The following is a 23,630-nucleotide window of genomic DNA, read 5'->3' as shown; positions in this document are numbered from 1 at the left end:
TATAAATGTATATGTATGTGTATCAGTGTTAAAAAACATGTCTTTTACATGTAGTAATTGTTGTTTGTCAGACTTGATCCATTTAAGCAGAGAATTAAAAAAAACAATAAAAACATTTACATATTTATACATTCAGTTATTCATCCGTTCATTTATCATTTAAAACATAAACATATTCAGACATTTTTGTTTCAGGTTGTGTGTGTGTGTTTATTTTTAAATGTCTTTTTTGGTTCATTTTGTTTTTAATTTCTGTTTTGGTTTTATATATTTTTTTTGTATATTTTTGACATGTAATTTATTATTAAATATTTCACTTACATCCATTATTGTATTAAATTCATTATTATTACTGCTGCTAATGATGTTGTTGTTGCTGTTCTCTTTGTATTGTTGCTGTTGTTTCTCTTGCTGTTGTTCCATGGTTTTCTTGTATTTAGCATTGAATGCATTTTGTCGCTCATTAATGCGTTGCAAACGTTTTTCACTGATATTATCTGGGAAAATTTGCGATAAAGAATGAAATAAATTTAATTAATTAAACAAAAATTATAAAGAAATAATAAAGAATTAAAATAATATGTTTATAAAAATAAGATAAATAGTTAAGTAAATACATAATTATGTAGAAATAAAGTTTTTAACTAGAAGTGAACTAGAACTGAACTAGAGCTGAACTAGAACTGAACTAGAACTGAACTAGAACTGAACTAGAACTGAACTAGAACTGAACTAGAACTGAACTAGAACTGAACTTGAACTAGAACTGAACTAGAACTGAACTAGAACTGAACTAGAACTGAACTAGAACTGAACTAGAACTGAACTAGAACTGAACTAGAACTGAACTAGAACTGAACTAGAACTGAACTAGAACTGAACTAGAACTGAACTAGAACTGAACTAGAACTGAACTAGAACTGAACTAGAACTGAACTAGAACTGAACTAGAAAACTGAACTAGAACTGAACTAGAACTGAACTAGAACTGAACTAGAACTGAACTAGAACTGAACTAGAACTGAACTAGAACTGAACTAGAACTGAACTAAAACTGAACTAGAACTGAACTAGAACTGAACTAGAACTGAACTAGAACTGAACTAGAACTGAACTAGAACTGAACTAGAACTGAACTAGAACTGAACTAGAACTGAACTAGAACTGAACTAGAACTGAACTAGAACTGAACTAGAACTGAACTAGAACTGAACTAGAACTGAACTAGAACTGAACTAGAACTGAACTAGAACTGAACTAGAACTGAACTAACTGAACTAGAACTGAACTAGAACTGAACTAGAACTGAACTAGAACTGAACTAGAACTGAACTAGAACTGAACTAGAACTGAACTAGAACTGAACTAGAACTGAACTAGAACTGAACTAGAACTGAACTAGAACTGAACTAGAACTGAACTAGAACTGAACTAGAACTGAACTAGAACTGAACTAGAACTGAACTAGAACTGAACTAGAACTGAACTAGAACTGAACTAGAACTGAACTAGAACTGAACTAGAACTGAACTAGAACTGAACTAGAACTGAACTAGAACTGAACTAGACTGAACTAGAACTGAACTAGAACTGAACTAGAACTGAACTAGAACTGAACTAGAACTGAACTAGAACTGAACTAGAACTGAACTAGAACTGAACTAGAACTGAACTAGAACTGAACTAGAACTGAACTAGAACTGAACTAGAACTGAACTAGAACTGAACTAGAACTGAACTAGAACTGAACTAGAACTGAACTAGAACTGAACTAGAACTGAACTAGAACTGAACTAGAACTGAACTAGAACTGAACTAGAACTGAACTAGAAACTGAACTAGAACTGAACTAGAACTGAACTAGAACTGAACTAGAACTGAACTAGAACTGAACTAGAACTGAACTAGAACTGAACTAGAACTGAACTAGAACTGAACTAGAACTGAACTAGAACTGAACTAGAACTGAACTAGAACTGAACTAGAACTGAACTAGAACTGAACTAGAACTGAACTAGAACTGAACTAGAACTGAACTAGAACTGAACTAGAACTGAACTAGAACTGAACTAGAACTGAACTAGAACTGAACTAGAACTGAACTAGAACTGAACTAGAACTGAACTAGAACTGAACTAGAACTGAACTAGAACTGAACTAGAACTGAACTAGAACTGAACTAGAACTGAACTAGAACTGAACTAGAACTGAACTAGAACTGAACTAGAACTAAACTAGAACTAAACTAGAACTAAACTAGAACTAAACTAGAACTGAACTAGCACTAATGATTCCTAAAATTCGTTGTGGTTATTGAATAAAGTAATAATGTATTTGTTCTCCTTTTGCTGCCTTTTGCTCCCTTTTTATCTTTTTCTTCTGTTATATATTACAATAGCTTTTAAAAAGTTGTTTCTGTGAATGCGGTTCAGTGCGATTACACTTTGAGTGTCTGGTTTAGGTCGTTATTAAATTTTTCTTTTGATTTTGACTCTAATAACAATGTTTGCTTTAAATGTTTTCCGTCTCCCTCAAACACCCCCTTTTCCATATTACTTTTAGCTGTTTTCTTAATTTATTTTTTAATTGAATAGGTTTGCCAGATTTTTGTAGTTGTTTTAACTCTATTGTTGTTGTTTTATCTGTAACTATGGGTTTATCTGTTAGCAGCACCACCTCTTATATATTTTTTATATTTATCTTGTTGTTTTATTATTTAAATTTGTTTTTTACTTTATGGTTAATAAAACTGGCTTTAATGGATGAACTTTTTTTGTTTTACTAAATTATATGTTTTTGTGTGAGAGCAGAAAACTTAAAATTTAATTTCCTTGTGCATCTCAATTGGTTAAAGCAGGAAAATGGTTTGATAGGGAGAGATTAAATGGAATGTTACAGTTTTGTTATTTAGTTTAAATTGTAATTTTAAGTATATTTGAAAATGATTAAGATTAAAAAAAAATAATATCTTAACAAAGTTAAATAAAATAAAATATTATTTTATAGAACAGAACTAGAACAGAACTAGAACAGAACTAGAACAGAACTAGAACAAAACTAGAACAGAACTAGAACAGAACTAGAACAGAACTAGAACAGAACTAGAACAGAACTAGAACAGAACTAGAACAGAACTAGAACAGAACTAGAACAGACTAAACATACACTAGAACAGAACTAGAAACAGAACTAGAACAGAACTAGAACAGAAACTAGAACAGAACTAGAACAGAACTAGAACAGAACTAGAACAGAACTAGAACAGAACTAGAACAGAACTAGAACAGAACTAGAACAGAACTAGAACAGAACTAGAACAGAACTAGAACAGAACTAGAACAGAACTAGAACAGAAACTTGAACACAGAACTAGAACAGAACTAGAACAGAACTAGAACAGAACTAGAACAGAACTAGAACAGAACTAGAACAGAACTAGAACAGAACTAGAACAGAACTAGAACAGAACTAGAACAGAACTAGAACAGAACTAGAACAGAACTAGAACAGAACTAGAACAGAACTAGAACAGAACTAGAACAGAACTAGAACAGAACTAGAACAGAACTAGAACAGAACTAGAACAGAACTAGAACAGAACTAGAACAGAACTAGAACAGAACTAGAACAGAACTAGAACGGAACTAGAACAGAAATAGAGCACAAGTAGAAGTAGTAGAACTAAACTCGAATTAAAATATAATTGAGCTGGCTTCGTATTATTTGGTATGGAAAAGTGCTTTAAAAAATCACTGCGTATAAATAATATATAATTAAACGAATAAAATCAATTATGTATACGTTGTATTATTTTTTTAAGTACAGTTTTCTTTTATATCAAATGGAAAATCTTTAATTAATACAGTAAATCATTTGAAATAATTTTTTATATACAAATCAATGTTTTTTAACCTCAGTATAATTCACTTTATGTTTTCACAGAAATCCATTCCATTCATTATTCCCCATTTTCTTTTTGCACATTTTCCCCAACATCTAATATCCTTTTCATTTCAAGCCACTAATACGAGCACATAAATTCTGCCGATAGATTAACACTGTATTCAAAACTCTATTCCCTTTGAGAATAGAAAGTACAAATAGGTATGAAGGTTTTTGTGTTTAAATATTTTTTCACTTTAAAATGGTTTTTTCCTTCACTCCACTCTTAAGTTTTCAACACGTTCTTATTGTAGTAAATTAAAAGAGTACCATTCAGTTGGTCTACTTAAAAATGGCAAATGGAAAAATTTTTGAGGAAAAAGAGCAAAAACAAAAAAATCTTTATGTAGTTTGTAATCATGAACTTACCCTTGCATGGGCAAAATCCTTTGCATGCAATTCTTATGGATGTTGAATGTATGCAATTGTGATAATCCAATCTGCATAACGATGAATACGTTCTATTGTCGTTGCCACAAAGGAATGTTGGTTTTGCTACGGGACATGGCTTGCAATTGCTACAAATATTGTTCAGAGACACAATCAAACATACAACACACATACACACGAACAAGACACGCAAGAGTAATCATTTCAACAGAAAAGGAGCCGATGAAAAAGATGGTTAGGTGGCATTTGTAGTGGCGATGATGGTTATAGTGATGATGATGATGGCATCGCCCGCCAACCGCAAGTAACAGCCGTAGCAGCATTAACAGCAAATTGTGTAGAATAGCAATAGCAGCAGCAGTCGCAGTAACATTAGTTGTCATCACCATTGTTTGGTTTAAGAATGGTGAAATTTTAGCAGCGAGAAAAAAAAAAATAAATCAAAATTGAGAAGACAGGGAAAAAACAGAAAAAAATTTATTTAAATTAATATTTTATGTAAATTTATTTTCATTTAGCTTTATTTATTTTTAGATATAATTTTTATTTGTTGTCTGCTTTCTATATTACAATTTTTATTTAATTTTAATTGTAATTTAAATTGTGGTAAAAATTTATTGTTGTAATTAGAATTAACATTTAGAGAAACTCATTTACATTATTTTCAATATGATATCGGGGGCAAGAACTAGAACTAGCAAAGACCTAGATCAGAACTAGAACTAGAAAAGACCTAGATCAGAACTAGAACTAGAAAAGACCTAGATCAAAACTAGAACTAGAAAAGACCTAGATCAGAACTAGAACAAAACTAGAACAGAACTAGAACAGAACTAGAACAGAACTAGAACAGAACTAGAACAGAACTAGAACAGAACTAGAACAGAACTAGAACAGAACTAGAACAGAACTAGAACAGAACTAGAACAGAACTAGAACAGAACTAGAACAGAACTAGAACAGAACTAGAACAGAACTAGAACAGAACTAGAACAGAACTAGAACAGAACTAGAACAGAACTAGAACAGAACTAGAACAGAACTAGAACAGAACTAGAACAGAACTAGAACAGAACTAGAACAGAACTAGAACAGAACTAGAACAGAACTAGAACAGAACTAGAACAGAACTAGAACAGAACTAGAACAGAACTAGAACAGAACTAGAACAGAACTAGAACAGAACTAGAACAGAACTAGAACAGAAACTAGAACAGAACTAGAACAGAACTAGAAAGAACTAGAACAGAACTAGAACAGAACTAGAACAGAACTAGAACAGAACTAGAACAGAACTAGAACAGAACTAGAACAGAACTAGAACAGAACTAGACAGAACTAGAACAGAACTAGAACAGAACTAGAACAGAACTAGAACAGAACTAGAACAGAACTAGAACAGAACTAGAACAGAACTAGAGCAGAACTAGAACAGAACTAGAACAGAACTAGAACAGAACTAGAACAGAACTAGAACAGAACTAGAACAGAACTAGAACAGAACTAGAACAGAACTAGAACAGAACTAGAACAGAACTAGAACAGAACTAGAACAGAACTAGAACAGAATTAGAACAGAACTAGAACAGAACTAGAACAGAACTAGAACAGAATTAGAACAGAACTAGAACTGAACTAAACTGAACTGAACTAGAACAGTATTAACTAACTAACTTGCATCACTAAATTTAATAACATTTTTAAAATGCTTAAGTCAGTTATTCTCCAAGTAATTAAATTATGTTAATTCTACTGAAAAAGGAAGAAATCTGTTGTAAATATTTATTGAATTTTAATTGAAATCATTGAATTCTTAACATACGAATAGAGAAAAACCCAATAAACTTTTGATTCAGTTCGGTACGTACTTTTAATTTAATAATCTATTTATTTCTTAATGCAAACCCTGTCGTTTTGGAAGGGTTACTTTCGCAGGTACAAAATAGAAAAATTAAGATTAAAAAACTCTCTTCTTTACATTATATGTAATAAAAAAGCTTCAAATATTAAAATTCAAGTTAATCAAGTTGTTGTTAGTCACCACTGCTGTTTCTCTACAAATTTACTGGGTAGTACAATATACTCATAGAACTATAAAAGTATCTATGTTATGTATGTTGCTGCTGCAGTATTTAAACTTATTCAACCATTAAGATTTTTTAAAACAACAATAACAGAAACATTATTATCGTTGGTTGTTTGGCAAGTAAGTGCAACAATTGCAAATATTTATGGCATTTTGTTGTACGTTTTTTCTACTTAGATTTTTACCTTTTTTCCAACTATTTGACTTGTAACAAAACTTATACTTGTATAAATTGTTTATAGATTATGTTGTTGTGTTTATTTAAAGCTTTTGTTTAATTTTGTAGTTGTAGGTAAAAAAGTATGTTTGTAGGATTGTATCTATAGAATGTAGTTAAAATATTTTATATGAATGTTGTTATTTAATCATCCATAAAATTTAACAACATTCTCATATTTGCGGAAGTTAAATTGTATTTTATTATTTATTGTGTTAAAATATACATATATATATATATACACACACGTGTATGTATACGTGTTCAATAGACAATAAAATGTGTAATTTAATTAAAACATGTGTTCAACTCTACTCATTTGATTCAATTTAATTTTCATTTCACTTCTTTTATGGTCCGTAAACAAAAACAAAGAACAAGAAATAAATGACATAGAATGTTGGCTTATAAAAGTCAATTACATAGTTTATGTTTGAAATGAAATTAGATTTTATTCGATTAATTTTATTTAAATATTATATAGTTTTTGATAATTTCGTAAGCCTCCCGCATCTGGAATAGGATTAGAAACACATTTACGACTAACCAACAAATGAAGAACTTCCAAAGAAGCGAAAAACAAATAGAAATCAATTAAAAAGAAAATTGGTTTCTGTTCGCTTCTTTGGAAGTCAATAAACATCACTTCCTCAGAAGTAGTGATAAATGTTATTCTTTTGGAAGTACTTCGTTTTATTTTGCTGGTTAGGTATGAGCTTAAGACTGAGAATAGAGTGGGGCTTGCAATAGGACTTGGAATAGGGACTAGGAATAAGACAAAGATTTGGACTAGGAATAGCACAAGGAATTAGACTAAAACTAGGAATAGGACTAGTAAAATGAATAGGCATACGAGTAGGAAGAGTACTAAAAAAGGAATAGAAACAGGACTAGACATATGTAGACATATAGACTAGGAACAAGACTAGGAATATGACTAGGAATAGGACTAGGAATAGGGATAGGAATAGAATTAGGAATAGGACTAGGAATAGGACTAGGAATAGGACTGGGAATAGGACTAGGAATAGGACTAAGACTAGGAATAGGACTAAGAATAGGAATAGAACTAGGAATAGGACTAGGAATAGGACTAGAAATAGGACTAGGAATAGAACTAGGAATAGGACTAGGAATAGGACTAGGAATAGGACTAGGAATAGGACTAGGACTAGGACTAGGACTAGGACTAGGAATAGGAATAGGAATAGGAATAGGAATAGGAATAGGACTAGGAATAGGACTAGGAATAGGGATAGGACTAAGACTAGGAATAGGACTAGGAATAGGACTAGGAATAGGACTAGGAATAGGACTAAGACTAGGAATAGGACTAGGAATAGAACTAGGAATAGGACTAAGAATAGGTCTATGAATAGGAATAGGACTAGGAATAGGGATAGGAATAGAATTAGGAATAGGATTAGGAATCGGACTAGGAATAGGACTAGGAATAGGGATAGGAATAGAATTAGGAATATGACTAGGAATAGAACTAGGAATAGAACTAGGAATAGGACTAGGAATAGGACTAGGAATAGGAATAGGACTAGGAATAGGACTAGGAATAGGACTAGGAATAGGACTAGGAATAGGACTAGGAATAGAACTAGGAATAGGAATAGGACTAGGAATAGGACTAGGAATAGGAATAGGACTAGGAATAGGACTAGGAATAGGACTAGGAATAGGAATAGGACTAGGAATAGGACTAGGAATAGGACTAGGAATAGGACTAGGAATAGGACTAGGAATAGGACTAGGAATAGGAACTAGGAATAGGACTAGGAATAGGACTAGGAATAGGACTAGGAATAGGACTAGGAATAGGACTAGGAATAGGACTAGGAATAGGACTAGGAATAGGACTAGGAATAGGACTAGGAATAGGACTAGGAATAGGACTAGGAATAGGACTAGGAATAGGACTAGGAATAGGGATAGGAATAGAATTAGGACTAAGACTAGGAATAGGACTAGGAATAGGACTAAGACTAGGAATAGGACTAGGAATAGGATTAAGACTAGGAATAGGACTAGGAATAGAACTAGGAATAGGACTAAGAATAGGTCTAAGAATAGGTCTAAGAATAGGAATAGGACTAGGAATAGGACTGGAAATAGGAATAAGATTGGGAATAGGAATAGGACTGGGAATAGGACTAGAAATAGGACTAAGACTATGACTAGGAATAGGACTATTAATAGAACTAGAAATAGAACTAGGAATAGGACTAGGAATAGGACTAGGAATAGGACTAAGAATAGGACTAGGAATAGGACTAGGAATAGGACTAGGAATAGGACTAGGGCTAGGAATAGGACTATGAATAGCACTAGGAATAGGACTAATACTAATAGGACTAGGAATAGGACTAGGAATAGGACTAGGAATAGGAATAGGACTAGGAATAGGAATAGGAATAGGTCTAGGAATAGGAATAGGACTAGGAATAGGACTAGGAATAGGACTAGGAATAGGACTAGGAATAGGACTAGGAATAGGACTAGGAATAGGACTAGGAATAGGACTAGAAATAGGACCAGGAATAGGACTATGAAGAGGAATAGGACTAGGAATAGGACTAGGAATAGTAATAGGACTAGGAATAGGACTAGGAATAGGACTATGAATAGGACTAGGAATAGGAATATGACTCAAAATAGGACTGGGAAAGGAACTAGGAATAGGACTAGACATAGAACTAGTAATAGGACTGGTAATAGAAGGAATAGGAGTAGGAATAGGAATAGAAATAGGAAAAGGACTAGGAATAGTACTAAAAATGGGACTGGGAATAGGACTATAAATAGGTTAAAGAGGACCACTCTCTAGTAAAGATATGCAAGGATGAAAGCCTCAAAATGTTACCGACTTTTAAAAGCAAGGAAATTAACTTGTAGGACCAATATAGTTTTTCCCTAGATATTATCAAGCATTTAGTATTATCCCTATACTCGTAAGCAGGGAAAAGAAAAGATTGTCAAGTACTCGACTTTCCGACGACGAGGTTTTCAGCATCAGTAAGCCGCTTCGTTCTTGTCACGTCTCTCACTTGGTGCTCAATAATCCATTCAAGCACCGCTCAGGTTAAGAAATTAATCTGTGCATATGAACTTGTTATTTAGGGTATCATAAAATCGTCTACATCTGACTATACATCCATACTTTATTCTATTCGTTTTATAAAAACAAAGAATTAAATCTATATATATTTATTATAACATATTGTAATTTTTTTTTACATATGCTAATAAATTGCCAAATAAATCATTTAAACAATTTCCCAATAATTGTAAAAAAACAAGAAGTTTTTATATAATAAACAAATGATTTGCCAGGGGCAAAAAATTGTAATCTAAATCAATCGTCATGAATTTTGGAAATAGAAAAAAAACAACGACAAAATAAACTGAATAAATAAAAAGACAGAGAAAGATCAACATTTTAGATGCATACAGCAAAAAAAGAGCACCCCACCATGAATTAGAAGGCATCAAATCAAAAGCCATAAATCCATTAAAATACAGCGTTATTTTTCTATTTTAACTTTTTTTATTTTGTTTGGTTTTGTTTCTTTCTAGGTAGGAAATACAAATACTATATGTATAGAAATTTATTTTTATCAAATCACCCAACGATTTAGAAAAACATTCCTCGTCATTGAGCTAAAAAACAACCACTAAAACCTTAAAAACCATTTTTACGTATTGATGGCATTTGGTATTTATTTTGATCATTTTTTTTGTAGAAATTTCACTCTATAACTACTAAATCTAACAAAATATACAATGTTGTTTTTTTTTGTATTTTTTAACTTTGACTATGCCCAGCGGTTTTAGGGGGGTAAAAGTATTGACTTGTAATATGTGGTTTTACTTGAACCATTTTGTTAAAAAACAAATATGAAGCCAGTGATATAGTTTTGTAAAGTTTTCTAGCTTTAAGTGCATTGTCTCTTTGATGTCACCAGGTAATCTTAAAAGTAAACACTTCAAACCTTTTTCTACTTTATACATTTGAATGTGTAGAAAGTATTATAAGTTAGTTATTTATATATAATTCATGAGAACAATGATAAACTTAAACCTAGAGCACTACACAAAGGGAAAAAAAATTTACACGTCTGGTATCAAATTGACACCAAAGTGTTTACAATTTTTCAATAACGTTCGTTGTCAATGTGTATGCATACGTACGATAACACTCGATGTCTCATCTAAATGTTAAACTCAGTATTCACAACGTTTGTTGTTTGCCAATAGTGAGCGCATAATATCAAATTTGACAACGGATGTTATTGAAAAATGAAAAACACTTTGGTGTTAATTTGGAACCAGACGTGTATATTTCCTTTTACCTCTGTAAAGTTCATTACACCCCCAAATAACTGCGGGGTAAGTCCGCAATGAATCTGTGGCAAAAACAAGGTGTGTTTATATTGTACTCTGTTGGCTGCACGTTATAAAAACAAAATAAATAAAAACCATTTGCAAAAATGCAAACAAAAAAAATCTAACATTTTATCGTATAAACTAAAAAATGTTACAAATAATGAAACAAAAAAAAATTTTGTAAATGAATTTAACAAAGTATTTTTGGTTCTTATTTTTTCTTTTTGTTATTTTTATTCAATATTGAAAATAAACAATAAACAAAAAAACGCATTTGTTACATTTTATTTCTTGTTTATTTAGAATACATATATAGAGAATTTAATGTATTTGTTCAGCTATATATTGTGTGACATGTTGTGGTTGTGTAATGTAAATGGGTGGAGTAATACAGTAGCTGTATGTCAGCGTATTTTCTCTTTGTCAACATTTAGATACTGTGGTTTTAAAGGCCGACTTTTTTGGAAATATTTATTTAATTATTTTTTTTCTTTGTTTTTCAGAAAATCCAGTTTTAATTCATCATTGTGTCATCAAGATTGATTTGTCAACATTATTTTAACAGGTTAGTACTTAATATTTTGATTTATAATTCTTTAAATTTGTCATTAATTACTTTAACCTGGCGATTTCATTGAAAACAAATACATACCACACTCGCTTACAAATATGTACTTAAAGAAGTCATTACGCTCAAATTATTAACACCAAATCGTCTTATTTCACGTTGATACTATTACAACCACAAGGTGAACTGCTAGAATCTTGCAACCACACACATGTTTTATACATTGTTCCGCTGGGCCAAGAACAAGCACTCAAGTAATCGAGCTATTTACAAATCCGAAGAAATGCACCTGGGCCACTATCGGGCTTGTTGTGCGTTTCTTTTCATGGAAGAAAAAAATGTTTACTGTTTCTCTTTCAATGTTCAGAAATCGGTTTCTTCAACGTATTTTCTAAGAATTTTCCAATCAGTGTTAGTAATTCCCTAATAAAATCACTCTTAAGATACTTGAATGTAACTTCGAAAAATGTCTGACAGTGACAAAGAAAGTACTTCACAGATTTACTGTACTCTCCACATGCTTTACATTTGTCTGAATCCGCACGTTTAATTTTGTATAGTTGTGCTCGCAACACTGTGTATCTACTCAGTATAATTCGTACTAACGACCAAGTAGGATCTATGTGGTGTCATTCTTTCCAAAAGTCTTTTCAAAAGTTCTTATAAGATTCGCTCAACAATTTTTAATTCAACTTTCGTTTGGTCGAATTGCTATGCGTTCGTTAGGTTAACTATCTCGAACTGTTCTTTCCTTTAAAGCTATTACATTCGCCCTTCTTTTGTTGCCGATTACTTCCAAGTGGCCTAGTATTCATGTGAAGTAAACCTTGCGTCAGGGAGAGTATTCAGTTAAAGCTTTCTTATAATCCAATACGTCCGACAAATGTTTAACAGTGGCAAAGAGTTTCCAGAGTTTCAATCTTCTCTCTACATTCGTCTGAATAGTTGTATTCATAATCCTGCGTGTCCACCCACGCTTATGCCAACTACAGACTTGCTCATTTTAGGGAGATTTCTGAACTTGCTATCAACAGGGTCACCCCATAGTATCGTTGTGGTTCTAACCACCTTTTTTATATTCCTAGCAGCTTTATGCGATTCTCTCACACATATTATTAAATTAGCTTTCGTTGCGTCGAATGGCTTTGCGTTTGTCAGGTTAACTACCTCGAACTGCTGTTCCTTTTGAAGCAATTACATTTGTCCATTCGTTCTGAATACTATCCGACTCCTATTATATGTAAACCTTAGTGTAAACCGCCTTAATGCCCGGACTTTCACCTGGAAGGCCTAATTTCTCAATTTGGAGCCATCCGTGTAGTAACTCGAGCTACTAAATTTCTAAACTGATCTATTGCTTAATTTGCGAGATGCATGATCAACATGATATGGTCTGAGACCCATATACCCCTTCATTCATTGTGAATATTATACATGTACTGCAACTCTCTGTCTTTTTCGGTAAGAGCACTGTACTAATCCCGAAATACAGATTTCACAGTGTTTCATTAATTTAACCAACATTATATTTCCCTGAGTTTAGGCTTTACATTATAGCTGCCACTGGCATCCATGTGCGATCTCATCAATAATCGCTAGGCTACTGTATCTTGTGATACTGGAATATTGAGCTCTATGTTTCGACTCTGTTTCCAGGTCAAATCGATTTCAGTTTATAGTTCCAATATACGTGTAGCACCTCTTTTGCCCCCGGGGGTGGTATCCACTCGGTGAATACCACCTCCGGGGTGAAATAAAATATTTTTGGAAAATAAATCTGTCATTTCTTAATCGCTGGGCCGAGCGTAATAAATTTTGACTTGATAGTAGCCAAGGAATGAGTATTATATTGTGAAAATGGAGAGCTATTTAAAATCATATACGGTTCCAAAAAAAGCGATTTTTATTTTAAAAATTATCCTTTTTTTGGTGTTTTCCCTTAGGAAAGGTGTTTCATGATCTCTCAAATTTGATAAATTTTTTTTTATCCGACATTTGTTAACTAGATAACTATAACTTCAAGTTAAATCATTTTCCATAAGTAGAAATCTTTTAATTCTCTTAAACCTTTACCGGAAATGACTATTTAAACTCTCATAAGCGTTTTTATACACAGACTCACACAGTGCACAGTGGCGGATGTCAACATTGTTAACGTTAAAAGTGAATTATTGTTTACTTATGTATGTACATATTTTTGTCCTTGCTTGCAAAGGGAGAGAGAGAGAGAGCAGTGTTTACCAATGTTTAAGTGTGTGGACAAATGATTGTTTATGTGTGTGGGTGTCTGTGTAGAATACGGAAGATGGCTACGTTAGATTTGATGTTATATATTTTGATATATTGTATTTCTATTTCAATTCATTTCTATACAATTTTAGTGCACTATACAAGAAAAAATCTTTAGTATTTGCTGTTATAACGTGTTGTTCTTTGTACTTTGTTGTTTTCTATTTTATTTTATATCATTATTTTTACAAATATTCCTTTTTTTCTATTCTTTGTATTGTAGTTCAAATACATCTATTAATAAAGAATTGGACATATAAATAAATACATATACAGATGTATATAAATATATATGTGTATTTAATTTATACTTGTATACAAACAATGGTCTCGTAGTCTTACATTAGAAGTCTATAACAATATGTCAACATTCTAATATTATTTATCTAAAAACCAGATAAATAGATTAAACGAATTGTGGTAGATGTAGGGTTTTTGAACATTTGAAATTCTATCAAGTATTTGCTTACATTTTCGAGAAAGTTAAATACATTTGTACATAAAAGGTACTCAAAAAATATCGATTTAGCTAGATTGGTTATAATTTTGTTCTTTTGTATCTAAAACTTACTGGAGTTAAATTTTAGTGTAGTAGAATTTACTGAATACTGAAAAAGACCTGAAGAAGTTATGATTTTAACACAGACTTGTCCTTTTTATTTGATTCCAAATTCACTACATCTAAAGTCATTCTCAGGAAGTAATTTTTATGATCTTTTTCTTGAAAGTTATTAGGAAGTGAAATGATAGTTTTATAAACTACAACTAAATTGATTTAAAAGTATTAACATAAATAAACATATTACACGCATTCATCAATAAACTCCAAAATAAAATGTCAGTAAAAAATTATACCTTAAATTTAAAAAAAAATAGATACTTTTCGTTTTTTTGTACGTCAATAAACATTACTTCCACAGAAAGAAAAATATTTTCTTAGTGCTACTTATTAAGGAGTGATAAATTTTATTCTTTTGAAAATATTTCGTTTTATTTTTGCTGTGCTATTAGCCTTCCATACCACTGTGTTTTATGGTTAAAGAAAAATGAACCAATATTACAAATTACAATTTGTTCTTTGACAAAATACATTTTTAATTCTTCAATACATTTCTAATAAATTTTATTTAGTCATGAATCGAACAAAATATTAGTTGGAGGAAAAATTTTTTGGATTTTAAAATAAATTTTCGTTTTTTTGGTAAATCTCCAAAAAATGTCCTTCTTTTTTGAAAAATTGTTCATAAATTTTCTTTTTTCTATGAATTTTTGAAAATTTTTGTTTTTAAAGGAAATTTTCAATAACTTTCTTTTTGAAAGAGATTTTTTAATAAATAACCTTTTATAGGAAATTTAAATTTCCTTTTTAAAAGGAATTTTCAAAAAGTTACTTTTTATGTAAGTTTTAATATGAATTTTACAAAATATTATCTTTTTCTGGGAAATTTTCTATAAATTTCCTTTTTGGGAGAAATTTTCAATAAAACTTCCATTTTGTAGGAAATTTTCAATAAATTTTCTTTTTTAAAGAAATTTTAAACCAAAAATTCAAATATTTAATAAATTTTTATGTTTGAGAAAATTTTTAATAAAAAAATCCTTTTTGTAGGAAATTTTAAATAAAAAATCCGAAAATTAATTTTTTGGGAAATTTCTAATAAATTTTTAATTTTAAGGAAATTTTCAATAAATTATTTGTAGAAAATTTTCAATAAATTTTTATATTTGAGAATAATTTTAATAAAAAAAACCTTTTTGTAGGAAATTATTAATAAATTTCTATTTTGTGGGAAGTTTTTTATTTATTTTTCCTTTAGTGGGAATTTTTTAATAAATTTTCCTTCTAGAAGAAAATATTCAATTAATATAATTTTGGATGGAAGGCTTCAATAGATTTTGTCTTAAAAGAGTTGTTTTCCATAAAAATCCGTTTTTTTTTTTGGGAATTTTAAATTTATTTTAATCGAATTTTTTATAAATTTAAAAAATTTCCTTTTTAAGGATGTTTTCCGTAATTTATCTTTAATTAGAAAATGTTAGATAGATTTTGTCTTAAAAAAATTATTTTCCATAAAATTCCGTTTTTTTTGGAATTTTAAATTTATTTTAATCGAATTTTTTATAAATTTAAAAAATTTCCTTTTTAAGGATATTTTCCGTAATTTCTCTTTAATTAGAAAATATTTGAAAATATACATAATTTTTATAGGAAATTTTCGGAAAAAAAAACTTTTCATGTAATTTTCACTAAATATCCTTTTTATAGGTAAAGGGCTCTTTATATGAAAGTTTTTTTTATGAGAAATATTCGATAATTTTTTTTTTTGTAGCAAATTTTTCATAAATTGTTCTTTTTTGTAAGAAATTTATGATAAATTTTCCTTTTAACACAAAATTTTTAAAAATTTTATTTTATAGGAAACTTTTGATAAATTTACTTTTTTTATACGAAAGTTTTGATAAATATTTTTTATGAGAAATAATTGATAATTTTTTTGTAGAAATTATGTAGAAAAATTTACTTTTTTGTAGGAAATTTTTGATAATTTTTCCTTTATACACAAAATTTCGATAAATTTCCTTTTAACAGGAAACTTCTGATAAATTTACTTTTTTATAGGTAATTTTCCATGACTTTTCTTTTTTTTATAGAAAAAAATCGATAGATTTTCTTTTTAAAGGAATTTTTTGATATTTTCCTCTTTTTATAGTAATTATTAATAAATTTCCTTTTTTATAGATTTTTTTTTTCAATAAATTTTCTTTTAAATGAAATTTTTTTATGAATTTTCCTTTTTTAAGGGAATTTTCTATAAATTTTCTTTTTTAAAGAAAATTTTCAATAAAAAGGTTCCGTTTCTAAAAGAAATTTTCAATAAACTTCCTTTCTTATGAAAAATTCTCAATTTCCTTTGTTTTAGAGAAAATGTTTAAGTATTCATGTATCCTATTCTAAAGAAATTTTTAATAAATTATCTTTAAAAAAGAAAATTCAGAAATTTTCTTAAAAAATCAATAAATTTCCTTTTTTGTAGTAATTATTTTATAGCAAATTTTTTAAGAGTTTTTTTTATAATAAGTCCTTTTTTAAACATTTTTTATAATTTTCTATTTTATAGGACATTTTTGATAATTTTTTTTTACAAAATTTGCTTTTCTAAAAGAAATTACCGATAAATTTCTCTATTTTAAAGGAATAATTTTTCATTTCATAGGAAATTAAAAAAATCTTTTTTATAGGAAACTTCCTTCTTCTCTTTCTTAAGACAATTTCGATAAAATTCCTTTTTTTGTATATATTACCTTTTTTAAAAGAACATTTGTTATAGAACATTTTTCGTTAAGCTATTCTTTAAGGAAATTTTAGAAAAATTAATTTTTTTTATAAGAAATTTTCAACAAATTTCGTTTTTTATAGGAATTTTTGACGAATTTCCTTTTTTGTAGATTATTTTCCACTTTTTATAGATTATTTTCCATACGAAAATTTTAATCTTTTATTTAACCTTTTCTAAAGGAAATTTTCGTTAAATTTCCCTATTTTAAAGGAATTTTGCAATATTTTTTTATAGAAAAATTTCAAAAAAATTTCCTTTTTATAGGAAATTTTCAATAAAACTCAGTTTTAAAAGAAATTTTCCATAAACATTATTTCTAAAGGAACACTTCGATAAATTGCCCTATTTTAAAGAAATTTTTCTAGAAAATTTTCTTTTTTTATAGGAAATTTTCCAAAAATTTCCTTTTTATAGGAAATTTGCAATTAAACTCAGTTTTATAAGATATTTTTGATAAATATAATCCATAAAATTCCTTTTTAAAGGATAATTTCGATAAATTTCCATTTTTAAGAAGAAAAAATGTTTAATAAAGAAAAATATTTTTTATAGGAAATTTTTGTAGAAATGGTTTTATAGAATATTTTTGTTAAACTTTTATACGCAATTTTCGATTCTTTATATATCCTTTTTTAAAGAACATTTTAGATAAATTTCACCTTTTTAATGAAATTTTTAAAATAAATATTTCTTTTTATAGAAAATTTTCAATAAAACTCTGTTTTAAAGGAAATTTTTTATAAACTTCCCTCTTTCTTTTTTAAGAACCATTTCGATAAATTTCCTTTTTACAGCACGATTTTGAGAAATTTCCATTCCAATTAATTTCCTTTTTTAAAGGAAAATTTTCAACAATTTTTTTTTAAGGAAATTTTTCAAAATTTCTTTTTGTAGGAAATTTTTGATAAATTTCCTTTTTGTAGAACATTTTCTATTAATTTCCTTTTTTCATGAATTTTTTATGTTTAAAAGGAAATTTTTCAAAAACTTTTTTTAGGAATTTTTCTTTTAAAGGACAATTTTGGATAAATTACTTTTGTATAGAAAAATTTCGATAAATTTCCTAATTATAGAACAAATTTTGCTAAATTTTTTATTTCAAAAATCTTTTATCTCCATCCAATAGTTTTGCAATAAGAACAAGAAATTTCAATATTTGTTGTGGTAATGTTTTGTTTAGATACATTCTGAAAATAAATAACCAAACTCACATAGATATACAAAGTTTTAGCAATTCTATTTATCAATACATCAAAAATTACTCAATATTGGAAACTTTTCCAAACCAAAATAATACCTCACACTCATACAAACATAATACAACCTAAAGGAAAACATGTCCTCCCCTAGCAAAACATGTACGAATAAAAAACATTCATCTATTTCATTTATCAAAAAAAAACTTATAACGAACTTTGAGTTTTTGAATTTTATTTTGATTGAGTTTTGTGTGACACAATAAACAGAAAAAAACAAAGACGACAACAACAAAACAAAATAAATTAATGTCGTTTCTTTCATCATGTCATTGACATGTTGTAAGCATGTCTGCACATATATCTATATCCTCCTTATTTAATTTATAAAAATACATACAAATGTACATAAGTCTCTTTTTGCCCTTTCAATCGATTAATTAAAATATATTCCCTTTTTTCGCCATTAATTAATAGCAATTTAAATTATGTACCTGTATTTAAATGTCTTACATATGTATGAGTAAATGATTGTTATTTTTCTTGTGGTCTTTATCGGTTTGTGGTATTATAAGTAACGTGTAAATATTTAATATGGATTGATGAAATGTTTTAGTGGCTGTGGTGACATTGCCTCTTTGGCATATAATTAAATGAAGGAATTAATTTAGTGGTTCCTGTCGCAATTTACTAAATAACACAAACAAATTTAGTTTATTAATTTGCCACTAATTGCTTTTAAGTAACTTAATCATAATCACTAATATAAATGATAATGAGACACATAATTTTATAATAAAATTTGCTAATAATTTGTTAAATTTTTGGGAAAGTACAACACTTTTATTATAGGACGGAATCAAGTCTCTTAGGAGCCAGCATCGAAAAGAGATGATATTTTCAACAAACAATTTGTTTTGTATAAAAGTTTAATTACTTACATTCTACTTAAGTTATAAAGTTTATGCTTTTCGTGTTACAAATATCACATGCTTTACCTTGTTTTTATTTTGTAATTGTTTTTTAAGGGCAATATTTTTATATCAATTTCGATTTTATTTGACCTACACCTAAATTTCATTTAACACGCCATTTTTAGCTCCGTTTCCATTTGCTCTGACTTATAGTGTGTAACAGTAAAGTTGTAAACCAAAAAAATCCTTGACTTGAGAAAAAATGTGGTTTTCTGGTTCTTTATTTTTGTTTATTTATTTGTGGTTTAAAAACGATAAGAAAATAAATAACAATAAACAATATACAAACACATGTAAATCTGCTTCTACATATGTACGCATAAGGGTTTTTCACCCAACAAACATAAATACAAATTAAACTAACTCACCCCGTCTTAAATTACAATTCTATAGACTATAGACTAGACAATATACTAGACCATAGATTAGACTATACACTAGATTGTAGACTAGACTATTAACTTGACTAGACCATAGATTAGACTATAGACTAGAAACAGACTGTATTATGGGCTGCATAATAGATTAGATTATAGTCTAGATTATAGTCTAGATTATAGACTAGACCTTAGATCAGACTATAGACTGGACTAAAGACTAGACAATAGACTAGATTATAGACTAGACTAGAGACTAGATTTTAGACTAGACTATAGACTAGACTATAGACTAGACTAGAGACTAGATTTTAGACTAGACTATAGACTAGACTATAGACTAGACTATAGACTAGACTATAGACTAGACTATAGACTAGACTATAGACTAGACTATAGACTAGACTATAGACTAGACTATAGACTAGACTATAGACTAGACTATAGACTAGACTATAGACTAGACTATAGACTAGACTATAGACTAGACTATAGACTAGACTATAGACTAGACTATAGACTAGACTATAGACTAGACTATAGACTAGACTATAGACTAGACTATAGACTAGACTATAGACTAGACTATAGACTAGACTATAGACTATAGACTAGACTATAGACTAGACTATAGACTAGACTATAGACTAGACTATAGACTAGACTATAGACTAGACTATAGACTAGACTATAGACTAGACTATAGACTAGACTATAGACTAGACTATAGACTAGACTATAGACTAGACTATAGACTAGACTATAGACTAGACTATAGACTAGACTATAGACTAGACTATAGACTAGACTATAGACTAGACTATAGACTAGACTATAGACTAGACTATAGACTAGACTATAGACTAGACTATAGACTAGACTATAGACTAGACTATAGACTAGACTATAGACTAGACTATAGACTAGACTATAGACTAGACTATAGACTAGACTATAGACTAGACTATAGACTAGACTATAGACTAGACTATAGACTAGACTATAGACTAGACTATAGACTAGACTATAGACTAGACTATAGACTAGACTATAGACTAGACTATAGACTATAGACTAGACTATAGACTATAGACTAGACTATAGACTATAGACTAGACTATAGACTAGACTATAGACTAGACTATAGACTAGACTATAGACTAGACTATAGACTAGACTATAGACTAGACTATAGACTAGACTATAGACTAGACTATAGACTAGACTATAGACTAGACTATAGACTAGACTATAGACTAGACTATAGACTAGACTATAGACTAGACTATAGACTAGACTATAGACTAGACTATAGACTAGACTATAGACTAGACTATAGACTAGACTATAGACTAGACTATAGACTAGACTATAGACTAGACTATAGACTAGACTATAGACTAGACTATAGACTAGACTATAGACTAGACTATAGACTAGACTATAGACTAGACTATAGACTAGACTATAGACTAGACTATAGACTAGACTATAGACTAGACTATAGACTAGACTATAGACTAGACTATAGACTAGACTATAGACTAGACTATAGACTAGACTATAGACTAGACTATAGACTAGACTATAGACTAGACTATAGACTAGACTATAGACTAGACTATAGACTAGACTATAGACTAGACTATAGACTAGACTATAGACTAGACTATAGACTAGACTATAGACTAGACTATAGACTAGACTATAGACTAGACTATAGACTAGACTATAGACTAGACTATAGACTAGACTATAGACTAGACTATAGACTAGACTATAGACTAGACTATAGACTAGACTATAGACTAGACTATAGACTAGACTATAGACTAGACCTTAGATCAGACTATAGACTGGACTAAAGACTAGACTATAGACTAGACTATAGACTAGACTATAGACTAGACTTTAGACTAGACTATAGACTAGACTATAGACTAGACTAGAGACTAGACTATAGACTAGACTATAGACTAGACTATAGACTAGACTATAGACTAGACTATAGACTAGACTATAGACTAGACTATAGACTAGACTATAGACTTGACTATAGACTAGACTATAGACTAGACTATAGACTAGACTATAGACTAGACTATAGACTAGACTATAGACTAGACTATAGACTAGAATATAGCCTAGACTGTGGGCTGGACTATAGACTAGACAATGGACTATAGACTAGACTATAGATTTGACTTTAGACTAAACTATAGCCTAGACTATAGACTACACTATAGACTATACTATGGGCTAGACTATAGACTTGACTATTGACTACACTTGGTTATAGTCTAGAAACATCTTGAACATTATATATTACGTGCCTCGTCGCGTGTGCTTGTTGGGTTTAAATGTATATCGAAACCTTCATGCAACTTACTTAACATTCCACAAATTTCACTTTCAATATTGTAAAAACAAAACAATTTAATACTTTATTTTTTAGACTATTTATGAGCTCATTTCGTTTTTTTTCAACACATTTACTTTACTTTCTTACACGCAATGAGAAATTGTTGTTGAAAGTATTTTTCTATTTCACATTTGATTAAACACACAACGATCTAGTAAAATATTGAAAAACACATTAAATTTAATATGAAAATTGTATTAGCAAATAAAATTATTGTAGAAAAAATACAATAAGCAAAAGAGCTTGACAATTTGCACGATTCAGTTTTGTGTAAAGATAAGAGTAGAAAATTTCCTAATAGTCCGCCTTTAAGTTACATAAAATTTTATAGTTTTTCTATAGAGAAAAAGGAAAACGAAAGGAAATATTTGTATGTTTAGCTATTTTTACATAAATGTAAATTGTTTATTTTTATGGAAATATCCTTGAGACAGTTTTCTTTGTTTTTTTATATATTTTTACAACAAATGTGTAATAAATTTTAAAACAGCTTTAAGACATTTTTGATTTAATGTGTATTTTACATTATAGACAAGGTTAAATGCTTAAAAGTAAAATGTTTAAGATAAAGTTTTTAAACATTTTTAAAGAAAAATACCGGATGTTTACAAAATATGACACAACTTCCTTCTGAAAGTTCATGTCTATCTACCGAACTAGTTAAATTTGTTAATTTTCTATATAAATATTTTATTTCTAATCCCTTTATCATTTGAGATTTGAGTTGAAGTATTTAATTTTTAAATCTTTAATATTATATTTTTAATATTTTCAATTTTATTTCCTTCTTTAAAATTTTGTTAAATTTCTTGCAAAATATAACCCATATTTAAAACTCATTTGTCGCTTTTTCCAAATAAACTGTTTGAAACAAAATATGTTTGGAATTTTAACTAGATTAAGGAAGAAAGAATAAGAAAAAAAAAACAATATAAATTTTTAATGATAACGTTCGATAAGCATTAAACTTTTTATTTCTCTTATCGAACGTTCAATGAATGTTTAACTTTAGACTTATACACAGCAAACACTGAAAGGAAAAACTTTTTAAAAATTTTAATTTTTATTGTAATCTGTTTGTTTGCTGGGTATTATATCGAAATTAATGTGTAGTGTTTTTCCTTTCAAATTAGAATTGTTTTAGATAATATTATTAAAAAGGATACAAAAAGACCTTTTTGTGTAAAGATCAAATTATTTTTAAGTAACAAAAATATATATTTTTAGACTTTAGTTAAGTCTATAATCTAGTCTAAAGTCTAGTCTGTAGTCTAGTTAATACTCTAGTCTAGTCCAGTCTATAGTCTAGTTTATAGTCTAGTTTATTATCTATTTTATAGTCTAGTCTATAGTCTAGTCTATAGTCTAGTCTATAGTCTAGTCTATAGTCTAGTCTATAGTCTAGTCTATAGTCTAGTCTATAGTCTAGTCTATAG

General features: G+C 29.1%; 1 protein-coding gene across 3 annotated transcripts in view; it reads right to left on the bottom strand.

Moving 5' to 3' along the window:
• The window catches only part of LOC111688959 (proteoglycan Cow), a 151,518-nt gene that overhangs the window by 18,639 nt on the left and 109,249 nt on the right, over positions 1–23,630 (bottom strand). For all 3 annotated transcript variants that reach the window (XM_046947764.1, XM_046947766.1, XM_046947765.1), the window contains exons 6-7: positions 4,312–4,460; positions 322–497 (exon numbers count right to left, since the gene is read on the bottom strand). In XM_046947764.1, the coding sequence (XP_046803720.1) occupies positions 322–497; positions 4,312–4,460 (325 nt within the window). The remainder of the gene's footprint in view (positions 1–321; positions 498–4,311; positions 4,461–23,630) is intronic.

Source organism: Lucilia cuprina, chromosome 4 (genome assembly GCF_022045245.1).
Source record: "Lucilia cuprina isolate Lc7/37 chromosome 4, ASM2204524v1, whole genome shotgun sequence".
NCBI lineage: Eukaryota > Metazoa > Arthropoda > Insecta > Diptera > Calliphoridae > Lucilia > Lucilia cuprina.
The sequence above is the reverse complement of the archived record's forward strand: the minus strand, read 5'-3'. Positions and strand labels throughout refer to the sequence as shown.